We start from the raw sequence: 12,049 nt of genomic DNA, 5'->3' as shown, positions 1-12,049 counted from the left end.
CTTTATGCAATACACAATCAAACACATGGCATTTATTTAACCTTTGCAAATACCAAAACTAGGATGATTAAAACTGAACAATTAAATTATCTAAAAGAAAAAAAAATCTGACAAATTAATATTAAACAAAATCATCATTTTTTTTTTACAGATGTACATTTGAAGGGTAAGGAAAACACATATATGTAGAAAATGGATATTATGCTATCAACCTGAGCTAATATACAAATATACATGCATGAATAGTCCATTGAACAGATGCTTTAAGACTTCTGTGTAATTTTCCGGCATACATGTATAATGTACATCAATTATTTCCAAAAAAATAATAATAATGTTGTATTCTGAAGTATACCTCATAAAATATAAACAATATTGCACATATATGGAAAAGAAGAAAAGCTGTTCAGTTTTCCATGGCTTCAAAGTCACAGGTCCATGATCGAGGAATGAGATAATCCAAAAAGTTATTCTGAAAGAAAAAATTGCACAATGTATAAAATTTAAGATATTTTTAAAAACTCTCCCAAAATTGTTAGCAATCTTAACTCTAAAGCTCTCACTCAAATTTGTTATACATGTATTTGGAGAGGACTGATAAAATTTACTGCATTTTCTGGAAACCTCTGAAAGGATTGATAAAATTTAACAAATTTTCTGGACACCTCTGAGAGAATTAATAAAATCATCTGAATTTTTTCTGGACACCCCTATGAGGATTGATAAAAGAACGAGTGCACTTATGGGCCCCGGTAAAATGTGAAAAAAAATGAAGTTTCAAATTAAGCACAATTTTTTATCTCACATCATTAATTGATATTTAAACCATAAGAATTAACAACTTTTAGCTTTGAAATCCATGAATATTAAAAGCATGAAGCTTTACAATGTAGTAGGGGTCATCCGACATTCGTGAATTTCTATAGTAAAAAGAGGACAGGTATTTTTTTCAAAGCCTTCGTTTACTGTGAGCCTAATCGTGTGCAAACTTGCGGAAAAGACAGTAGACGCATTATACGTTTAGAAAACTTCTGTGAAAATATGAAATTTGCACACGATTAGGCTGGTACTTAAAAAAGGAAAAATGTTCGAAAATTTCAATGTTTTTCCTATTGCAAGCGAGAGCTATTTTTGGCGTGACCCATATTGAACTCACCTGTTGAATACATTATTTAAATAGTCACGTGGGTTTTATCCAGGTAAACATTTGCCAAATGTGCTCACTGTAAATCACTGACACGTTTAAATCGTTCTCCATCGACGTTGTGTGGTCTATTTTTTGGTGTTTATTGGATTTAGTTTTGTAGAATTCTATCATATTTTAATAGTCATCTTGTCATTTTTGGTCCAGGTTGTATATTTTGTAGAAAATTACCATTTAAACTTTCATATATTTCTTTGTGTGTTTATCATAATTGACAAAGGTAAGTCAGTAAAGTAAGGGGAAATAATTATTATTATATTGAACTTCTATATAATTTTTTACGGGGAAAAACCATGCCAAAACATTGCTGTTGCGTTGTTTGTGAAAAACAGGTACCCGTTAAGCGGCGTAGGCTCTTGAAGGGTGGGAAAAATGGAACATTAAGGGGCAATCTCTCTGCACTGCTTGGGCGACGGGTGGGCGAAAATGACTGTTTATGTGGTAAGTGCTATACTCGGAATTATAGGGGTCAGTTGGATAAAAGTTCCATATCGGAGAATTCTGGGGACAAAGTTAATGCTACAGCATTCTATCTCGGAACGAAATCTAACCGCTATTGTGCTATATGTGGGATGAAAAGGAAACAACGATGCAGAATATCTCAAGAATGCCGCACCGATTTCTTTTTAAAGCACAACATCTTATTATATAACAATGCACGTTCCTGTCCTTCTCATTTGTCGGGTAACTCCATAAAAAAATCAGAATTCCAAAAGTACTCTTTTAGACTGAAACGCAGATCGTTCCCGATGTCAAACAATGATCTTTTACATCAGTTGTCAAAATGTAGAGAATTACTACTGAAGAAAGAGTGTTTACGAATTGACTTTGATAACCCCGATTTCCTAAACGATGAAGATTACATTAGTCTCACCGGCATTTCAAAAGATCAGTTCAATACTATTTGTTCTATGGTTGAGAAAAACTCGAGAAATAGAAAACATTCAAATAGAACTGCAATAGGCATTTTGTTAACAAAATTGAGAACAGGTCTTTCGAGCAGTATGTTGAAAACCTTATTTAATATAAGTTGCTGCAAGTATGTATGTCGCATAGTGAAACGCGAAAGAGAAGCATTAATGCAATGTTTCGTGCCAAAAATACGTCGGTTTTGATCACTTGTCCAGAGATGAAGTAATTTCAAATCACACATCTACATTTGCACGTGAATTATTGGCAGGTGGAAGTAAAAATATTGCCATTCTTTTAATAGATGGTACATATGTTTATATGCAAAAAAGTTCCAAGTACTCTTTCCAGAGAAAATCATTTAGTATCTATAAGGGTCGTCCATTAGTTAAGCCTATGATGATTGTAGCTTCAGATGGCTATATTTTGGACATTTTAGGTCCATACCTAGCTGATGGGAAAAATAACGACGCCGCAATTTTGAACCGGCATTTGCGTCAAGGTGAAGGGTTGTTAAAATGGGCAGAGCAAAAAGATATTTTAGTTTTAGATCGTGGGTTTAGGGACTCCTTGGATATAATTGAAACAGTTGGGTTAAAATCAGAAAGTCCTTTTTTCTTACAGAAGGGAAGTAAACAGCATTCAACAAAGGAAGCCAATTTGTCTCGATTGGTTACCAAAATAAGGTGGGCGGTTGAGTCTGCGAATGGTAGACTGAAGACGTGGAAATTTTTAGCAAACGTAGTTCCCAATACCCAAGTTCCCTTTATTGGCGACTACATGTACGTTCGCATTGTTGCGTCCCTTATTAATGCTTTTAGGCCACCAATAGCTAAAAATTCCCCTACAGATTCTGTCGTGGCAAAGAGAATGTTGGAAAAATCAAAAATTGAAGAAAATCCATTAAAAACTTTATTCATTAAAGATAATGGGAGAAGAACTGCTGTCAAAATGTGCAAAATTGATGCTGTTGAGGCAATGCAAGATTTCCCTGTGTTAACCGAAGAGTATCTACGTTCGTTAACGTTTGGCGTATATCAGTTAAAGCAGGCCCTTTCATACTCCTCTGAACATGTAAGTGATGATGGTGGATACGATATATTTATTGGAAAAAATAATCCAAATATTTTGCAAGCAAAGATCCAGTCTAGGCATGTCTCCTCCAAGTCTTACTATCTCTGGATACAGTACAATTCCGCAGATACAGAGGATCCAATAAAATACTGGTATTGCCAGTGCAGATCGGGTGCGCGTTTGGTTGGATGTTGTGCGCATGTTGCCTCTGTATTGTGGTATATTGGAATTAAAACACATGAATCACCTCTGACAAACAAAATTATCCCTAATAATGTCATTGACTGTGGGGATTCAATCGACTAAGATGGCAGAGGATAGTTTAGGGTTAAATAGAGAGGATAGATCCGGATTAATTATCGGTCAAAATTAGAAAAAAAAAATAAGGCTTCAACGTATATTAGGTAATTGGATAGCTAGAATATTTTTGGTGGCCTTGTATAATTTATTGAAATGCATCTATAAGAATGGTATTTTAGTGTCACTATGAAACTAAATTAAAAGATCTGTCGGGCATTCTGGGAAACCACGGTCTAGCTGTCGTGTGAAAACGACTTTAGAAAGGCTGTACGATAACAATTTCGTTGTGTCATTAAAGAACACTGTCCTTTTTTGTTTGATTCTGAAGTTTGTTTATTTATTGTAAAACTTACATTTTACAATTAATTGCACAACAAAAACTAAGGTCATAAAATGCCAAGATTCTAGACACCTAGCTTCAGTGCGAGTTATACCAACTTCCTTCATAATGCCGTCAACCTCATAAAAATATCTGTTTTATCTTTTAAAAGTTTGTTGTCAAGGCATAATAAGCAATTGATACAATGCACTTTAACACTAATATAATTTTAATTTTATAAATACACTTCACAAAAAAAAATTCTAACTGTAAGACTCCAGACTCATTAAACATTAAATTCAGCAAAATAGATGAAAGAAAAAGTAATCAAGCTCACATACCCCATGCTCCCCCAGACTCAAAGTGCTGAAAATCCCGGAAAAAAAGGGAATTGGAATTTTCCCGGTTATATGCACATCTACACATTGTTTAAATACCTGCAAAGTTTGACAAAATTCTGTACAGCGGTTTTAGAGGAGTTGCACTGACAAACTGTTCATCTCTATATTCAAGGTATTGCCCAAAATCAAAGTTGAAATGTGTGGAAATTCCCGGAAAAAATAAAGGAATGGAAATTTCCTGGTAATAAGCACATCTACACATTGTGTCCTAAATATCTGCAAAGTTTGATGAAATTATGTAGAGCGGTTTAAGAGACGTTGCGCTAAAAAAAAAACTGGACTGACGGACTGACTCATTGACTGACACTGTGACTGACTGACGGACGGACGGGTCGAGAACATTATACTTCACGCAACTTGCTGCGTGGGGTATAATTAGTTGATCACGAACCTTTCTAAATTGCCACGGCGTTAGCTCACCTATCTTATTAAAAAGATAAACTTGTTTAATTAAATACCGGTAATCAAATTCAAGATTTACACATATATTAGATATTTATTAAGTCATACATATGTAAAAATGTTTGTACTGATTACATTTCAGATATAAATGCAATTTTGCTTCTCTATTGTTAGCCACTTTTAATAAAATATTAATATCTTAAAGCTCAAAACATAACGTAATAAGGTCCTTAATTATGCAGGCGGAAAAAAAGAATTATTTTGATTATTGCAAAATTTGCACTACTTTTAATTTGACTCAGTGCTACTTAGGTACGCAGGAAAAATTCGTATAGAGTTGATAATAAATTTTGCAATTAAATGCTAGTTAAGTAAAGTCCTTTTTAAACTAAATATCCATTTCTAATATAGATTTTTTTTTATATTGTCATCGATGCAAATATCAATCTTTGCTGTATTATTTTAATTGCCTGCGTGTCAAAATTCTATTTAATCATTATAATTACATTCCGCAACCTAGTTTCATCCGAATTCATTTTTGTATGTTAAATAACGCAAAAAAAGTGATATTTTGCAACTGCGCCCATTAATCCACCACTAGAACTGGTCAAATGTCGATTTAAATTTCTCCTCCCCTAATTTAAATAGACAAAATCCAAATAGGTTCGGTAGTTTTTATTCCGGATTTGGAGTATTTATAGGCATTTAAAAATTGGCAATTGTTTAAAATCATTGCCATTTTTAGTAAAGTTTTACTTTTTTTTTAATTGGAAACATGCAATATTGTTTAAATATTATCAAAAAAGAATGATTAATTGAAATATTCCATGTTAAAACGGCACTGAAAAAGGGCCCATTTACTATTGCTTAAGTGCACTTCTCCTTTACTGTATTTTCTGGACACCTGAGAGAATTGATAAAAGAAGAAGTCTCAATAAGCCATTATCTGTGGTCCCCGGTTACTTGTTAAATTTTAAACTTTCATTAAAAAGCTTAAAAAGTAAACTACATTGTTCTCTCATGTCTGTAGTATATGCTCCAACGTTTAAAAATTTCAAATAATTGCAAAAAAGAACACGCAAAGCTGTGTTTTGAAGGTGGGGTCCTTTGATTTTCATGAATATCAAAAGAAATTTGTGATAGGTACCCACTTCACGGCTTTCGTAAACATCGAGCGCAGCTTTGTTCAAAGTCGACATCAAAATATAATGTGTATATTATATTTATACAGATTGTGTAAAAATATCTTTGTTGAACAACATTGCGCTCTATGTCTTTTACTTAAAAGTATCATGATTTTGAATCTGTTCGGTGAGTACATTTACATAGGATTAACCTCTTGTTGACCTGCTAAGAATAGATAATATGTCACGTGATTCCATTCCGCCACAGGTGAATAACTTTGGAAAGCGTGTTTTCTGTAGGAAGCGACACATGTAGCTCGTATTTGAAAAGTGCAGACACCAGCTTTTATTTTTTTTAAATAAACAAAAGGTTCTCTATAGACTTCGATGAATATCACTTATGTTAAACTCTGACGATTTTCTGGAACATTTTTTTAATTCTCATGCACGTAATCGCAATATTCCTGTTCATTGCGAAAAGCACACGCGTAGATGTATATAAATACACATTTATTTACATAATTTACAGCAAAGTTAAGAAATATATATACATGTCAGGCAGGCAGTATTTGGGGGAGGTTTGACCCATTCTTTTCAGGGATAAATCTTGAGTTCTTCACCCCCCCCCCCCCCCCCCCCAAAAAAAAAAAAAATTTTCATACGCCTTCACGCTTGCTGTTACAATATGAATAAATACACATCAATGTTAATGTTTAATTTTTCAAATAAAAAAATTTGGTATTTTTTTTAAATCCTAATTCTACATTAATCGTTTTCAAGTTTGGAGAATGATTTCCTCGATCTTTTTCTTTTGCTTTATCAAATTCATGTTTCTTGTTTTCTTTTCTAAGCCTCCCCCTGAATGGGAGTGTATGTCTGTGTGTATTTACCGTTAATTATTATGCAACCGCTTGTGCTTTTCAAACAATCATATAAAAGAAAATTATTGTAGTGGGTAAAATATCTTGACATTTTATTCAACAATGATAGATTTAAAAAAAATTATTGTGATTAGGGGGATTTTCAAAACCCCGACAAAAATACCTCAAGAACTAAAAAAGACTCATACCCACCCCAAGTTCAGAAGAATACGAATGATGCAAAATAAAATTCAAACGTATTGAAGATTATTATTACCCATCGTACATTGTTTATTATTTCTTATCTCACGCATCGGTGTCTTCCTTTATATAATACCTAATTTAAATGTTTCCGCCCATTGGTATGTAATAGAGGAACCGTACTCTGTTCGAAAGAAAATGTTCCGGAATTTGTGTGCTCAGTAGGTGTTGGAAATCAGCTTGTATTTCTTGACATTCAAAGTTATTAATAATGATTGTACAAAATGTTAATTAGAAATACTTTGTTATACACAATGAAACTAAAAATAATACCGTATCCTCATGTATATTCTGTAAAATAAGGGCAAAAAAGGGACCATGCTGCTATACTTAAGTGGAAAACTCCTTTAACATTTTTTCTGAACCTGTCTGAGAGAATTTATAAAATTGACCATTTTTTTCTGGACTTGTCCGAAATAATTGATAAAATTGACCATTTTTTTCTGGACTTGTCTGAGAAAATTGATAAAATTGACCATTTTTTTCTGGACACCTCTGAGATTATTGGTATAAATATTTACCATATTTTCTGGACACCTCTGAGATGAATGTTAAAATTTACCGTATTTTCTGACCACCCCTGAGAGAATTGATAAATTTACCATAATTTCTGGACACCTTTGAGAGGATTTATCAAATTTACCATATTTTCTGGACACCTTTGAAAAAATTGATAAAATTTACTTTATTTTCTGTACACCTCTGTCATGAGAGGACTAATAATTTTACCGTATTTTCTGGACACCTCTGTCGCGCGTACCACTCCAGACTGTACAGACACATCAACGTTCCGTTCCCCATTATCAACATCAGCCACAGAAACACATTCCAGCCCCTACCCACTCCCTTAAAGAAGATGAACCCAACTGCAAAAAGAAAAATAATATATAATATAATGTACATACTGCTAATTCAAAATTACTGTAAATGTATTACTGTAAACCAATTTTTCATCGTGACGACTTTATTTCACAATTTTCCAGGGGAAAACTAGTTCCCGACAATTAATTTTCACAATCAAGTCTGTTTTGGATCCGCTGTTAATAGACAAAGAGACTTTAAGGACCAGTTAGCGGCAAGAAATATTTGCGATGACTAGGCTCTTGCAAACCTCACGAATATTTCTCGCCCACAAATAAAACATTTTTTAACAGAATATTAGGGTGTACAATCTTTGGCGGAAATTGATTTTGAACAAGTTAGAAAAGATTTGATTTATTGCACTTACTTATGTTTCTATTTATATCTACATGTACATGTACAAGATATTTAGCGTGGCACTTGAATTAGCAGAAGTTGCTTTCTGCGAAAAGTGCTAAAAAACACGTACAGCTCAATTTATAATGTTTATTGTATACAGTTAATCATGCTTATAATAAGGTGCCAGGGTCAGATGATTTTGTTTTGTTATAAGGGTAATATGTTATTAGAAATATTACATTCACAATATATACGAGGGTTGTCCCGTAAAATCGTGGACAAGTTGTCTAGTTTGAAAAATAATCATCACTGCGTTCTGAAATTTTCACTACTCTTTCGTACATATAATATGAATATACATAGCAAATTTCAAATAGATATATGCATAAATAAACAAACTGTGATATTTTATGTTATGTACTGTTTCGCCCTACGGCGCATGGATTATAACGTCAAGGTGTCTAAAACAGCGTCGCGTTTCATGTTGGTTAAATGTAAAGTTTGATAAGCCCCACTTAAATCTAGAAATTTTTTTGATTTTCATACGTGAGTGTTTATAACCAGTTAAGGAACTAATGTGGCACACTCATGCGATCTTCTGAAGATTTATTAGCAAGTTACGGACAGTATTCTCTCCATCATTTAACTAACAAAGAATCTCATATCGACGGTCGACAGTAACAGCGGCTTTTGCTATTACAATGGCAGTCTGTCCGTATGTTTTGTACTACTTGGGGACTCGATCAAGAAAACTTCGCTAAGAAAACTTCCATTTCATTTATATTTTAAAGATCTGGTGATATTTTTCATATTTTCTTTCTTCTGTATTCATTCAAGTCTCTTAAGGTGTCATTACAACATCCTAATCTAACGGAACTGTTCTCCAGTGCGCCGTAACGTCATCAAACGTCGCCATTTTTCGTGTATTCTGTTTACCACTTTCCCATTTCGAATGCTCGGGAAACTGCCAAAAATTAACCAAAATGCTTGAAATTTTCAAAAAGACGTCAGAATTGATTAAGGAATTTAATTTGAACAATTTTCATCCTAATCTTGTGTATTTCAAACTTTTATTACGATTTAATACTTGTATATTCTCTAATATGACCTTGTTATTTTTACCGTGCGCCGTAGGACCGTACCCTGTGCACATTCAAGCAGAATAAAATCTTCATTTTTGCATATATATTATCAAAAACATCATGATACACTTAAATATGATGAATAAACATTTACTGAAAATTTCAGCTTCGTGCGCCCATTACTTTTTGAGAAAAGCACTTTGTCCACGATTTTACGGGACAACCCTCGTATTTAGATACATGGGGAATAAAAATCCCTTCCCTGTGCGTGTAAATCAATTATAAACATGTTCGCTATAACTGTGTTTAAATGTACTGTACATTTAAACAAACTGAAAATATTAGGAGGTCAGAACAATAAAAGATTCAACAAAGAAATTTTGTACTTACACCCAGCTCCCATGAACATGACGAACAAAACAGGATAGAAGAACTTGAAGCACATGATCAGCACGTACTCGTGAGCCACAGCCGAGATCAGAAACACAAACGCCATGGCCAGGGAACGATTGTTGGGGAAAAGCTGTAAATTATAAATCCTTTTTCATTCATGAAATTAAAACCCCTTGAATGTAATTTTTACCCACACCATAAATTTTTGACCCAAGAAAATTTTAATGATACTACAGTTTATTGAGGAAGTGAAATTTTGAAATTTGGTGAGTGGAAACTGTCATACATGTATCCATGTGAGTTAACTAGCAATTAATGTATCTCTTTAAATATACATATATTTGACATGACTGAAAATACTGTTAACAAATAACAATGCATGTAAACATTTTCATCAAGGTTTCAACATTCCATTATTACAAAACCAAATGCAACTGATGACAGAAACAAGTACAAAATTGTACAAGTAAACTCAAATACCTTTTGATTTTAAATCTATAAATAGTTTTCAGTTTTTAAAGATAGGGTAAGGAAATACCTTGAATGCATCCTTGTAAATGTAAGTATACAGCCAGTCATGTACAACAATATTCCAAGTCCTGTAGTAGCTAGCAAAGGATGTGGAGTTCCACCAATCCTATCAAATTAAACAAATAAGATAAAGTAAGAATGACATTATATTACACATTTGTTGGACCCATGGTGTTGAAGAATTCTCTTCAGAGTTGCTCTTAAATCATATAAGGCTGATGGCTGCATATTAAATCTAAGTGTATTGTGCAGACATTGTTTAGCAAGACTTTAATTAAAGAGACATCATAAACAAACATTACCTTAAGTTTCAATAGTTTTGTATTTCTAAAAGCAGTACATTATATGAGAGGGCTAAAATAGGCTTTGCCTGCTGCCCAATCCCATTCACTTTGTGAATAAAATTTTGTATAAATAAATATTATAATGACATTGAACAAACCTTGTAAAACATTCTGTCTGCAAAAGTCATCATTTCTGCAAAGGCATTAAACCAGGAATGCAAGATAGCAAAGAAGCCTACAATCGAAAAGGAAAAATGACTACTATTCTGGATATCAAAACTTTTCAATGACTAACAAAATATTATTACATGTAAGTTAGAATCCAATTATGTCAAATTTTCATTGCAAAATATGCTAAAATAGTTTTTCTGTAAATTATGACCTAAATTTCTTTATTAAAAAAAAAGCATTTACATGTAAGATAATTTTTATACATGATCAGACAGATACTGTATACAGGGGAATTTTCGCCCCTGTTTTATTTTCGCCCTCTTCATGATTGTACGAATTTAAAACAGGACAAATTCAAAGAACACACATAATATCTTAAACAAGATTTTGACTGGGCGAATTTAAAATGGGGCAAAATTGTTCGCCTGTGCAAAAGGGTGAAAATAACACAGGGCAAAAATGACCCAGAATACAGTAATGAATCTTACAACATCACTCTTACCCAGAACTAAGACTAGCGTAGCAGGCAACATGGAGCCAAACACAGACAAAATCAGAGCCTTGGCTGTAATGTGCTCACGACCAAAGTTACGGAAGACAGGCACGAGAAATCTCTCAAAGATGTAGTACGTGTAGAACAAACAGGCAAGCACCTGTCCTAAATTACTGACCACGTAACTCCAGCGAATCTTCTGTGTCCTGGCGAGGAATCAATCATTTTCAATATATATATATTCAAACAGGAGACAGTCTAAGAACTGTACACGTAAACCAACTTTTAAAAGGGTGCAAGAAATATCCATGAGTTTTGTGACCTACATTAATTTGCAAATATTAATCCCAGCGATTTATTTCCCATTGTATTTGTAAAGAATGTTACATCAGTCACAAAAGTTGATGGCCGCGGATTGATTTCAAACCGATAAATCGTGGATGAAAAATGACACCAATAATAGTTGGTTTACAGTATCAATCCAAGTTCTAAGAGGAAGACAAATTGATGTTACTGTTGAACAATCTACACTGCTTTATATATATTGATGAACTATAAAAATACCTTGGATAAGAGTCTCTGTAGACAAGGGTTGGGATGAACAAGAAATACAGATACTTGGAGAAATCGGGGCAAACATGATCCTCAGAATTATCATCTGTAAAACATCGAAATTTTTTTCATAAACATAGAAAACACTCCATACAAAATATAAACATAGAAAATACTAGATACAGAATCATAGATAACTCTACATACAAAAATCTAAAGCACTGATGCAGTGAATTTTTTTTTTCCTTTCAAGCTTCTTCATCAAAATGAAACAAATAAAATCATGGTTAAAAAAGAAAATCAAGGTAAATATATTACCTTTCTTGTACGCTAATACTTTTGCGGCATTTTCTCTAACAAAAGCATGGACTTTCATCATTAATCGGATCTGAAATTAACAAATTCATTATTACGCCAACAAGAATATGCTCACATCAATCACATTTAGCTTTATTTATTGCACATCTAGAGTAGACTGATTTGTCTTGT

The 12,049-nt window shown here is 33.2% G+C and overlaps 1 protein-coding gene across 1 annotated transcript in view; it reads right to left on the bottom strand.

The window, feature by feature from the left end:
• Positions 1-95: 95 nt before the first annotated feature.
• The window catches only part of LOC134275371 (sterol O-acyltransferase 1-like), a 33,593-nt gene continuing 21,639 nt past the window's right edge, over positions 96-12,049 (bottom strand). The window contains exons 9-16 of the mRNA XM_062757657.1: positions 11,879-11,948; positions 11,573-11,666; positions 11,018-11,214; positions 10,503-10,579; positions 10,068-10,166; positions 9,527-9,659; positions 7,584-7,720; positions 96-472 (exon numbers count right to left, since the gene is read on the bottom strand). Of these exons, the coding sequence (XP_062613641.1) occupies positions 407-472; positions 7,584-7,720; positions 9,527-9,659; positions 10,068-10,166; positions 10,503-10,579; positions 11,018-11,214; positions 11,573-11,666; positions 11,879-11,948 (873 nt within the window). The 3' untranslated portion in view covers positions 96-406. The remainder of the gene's footprint in view (positions 473-7,583; positions 7,721-9,526; positions 9,660-10,067; positions 10,167-10,502; positions 10,580-11,017; positions 11,215-11,572; positions 11,667-11,878; positions 11,949-12,049) is intronic.

This window comes from Saccostrea cucullata, unplaced genomic scaffold (genome assembly GCF_032062105.1).
Source record: "Saccostrea cucullata isolate Sc308-1 unplaced genomic scaffold, CSIRO_AGI_Scuc_v1 ctg72, whole genome shotgun sequence".
NCBI classification, from domain to species: Eukaryota; Metazoa; Mollusca; class Bivalvia; order Ostreida; family Ostreidae; genus Saccostrea; species Saccostrea cuccullata.
The sequence above is the reverse complement of the archived record's forward strand: the minus strand, read 5'-3'. Positions and strand labels throughout refer to the sequence as shown.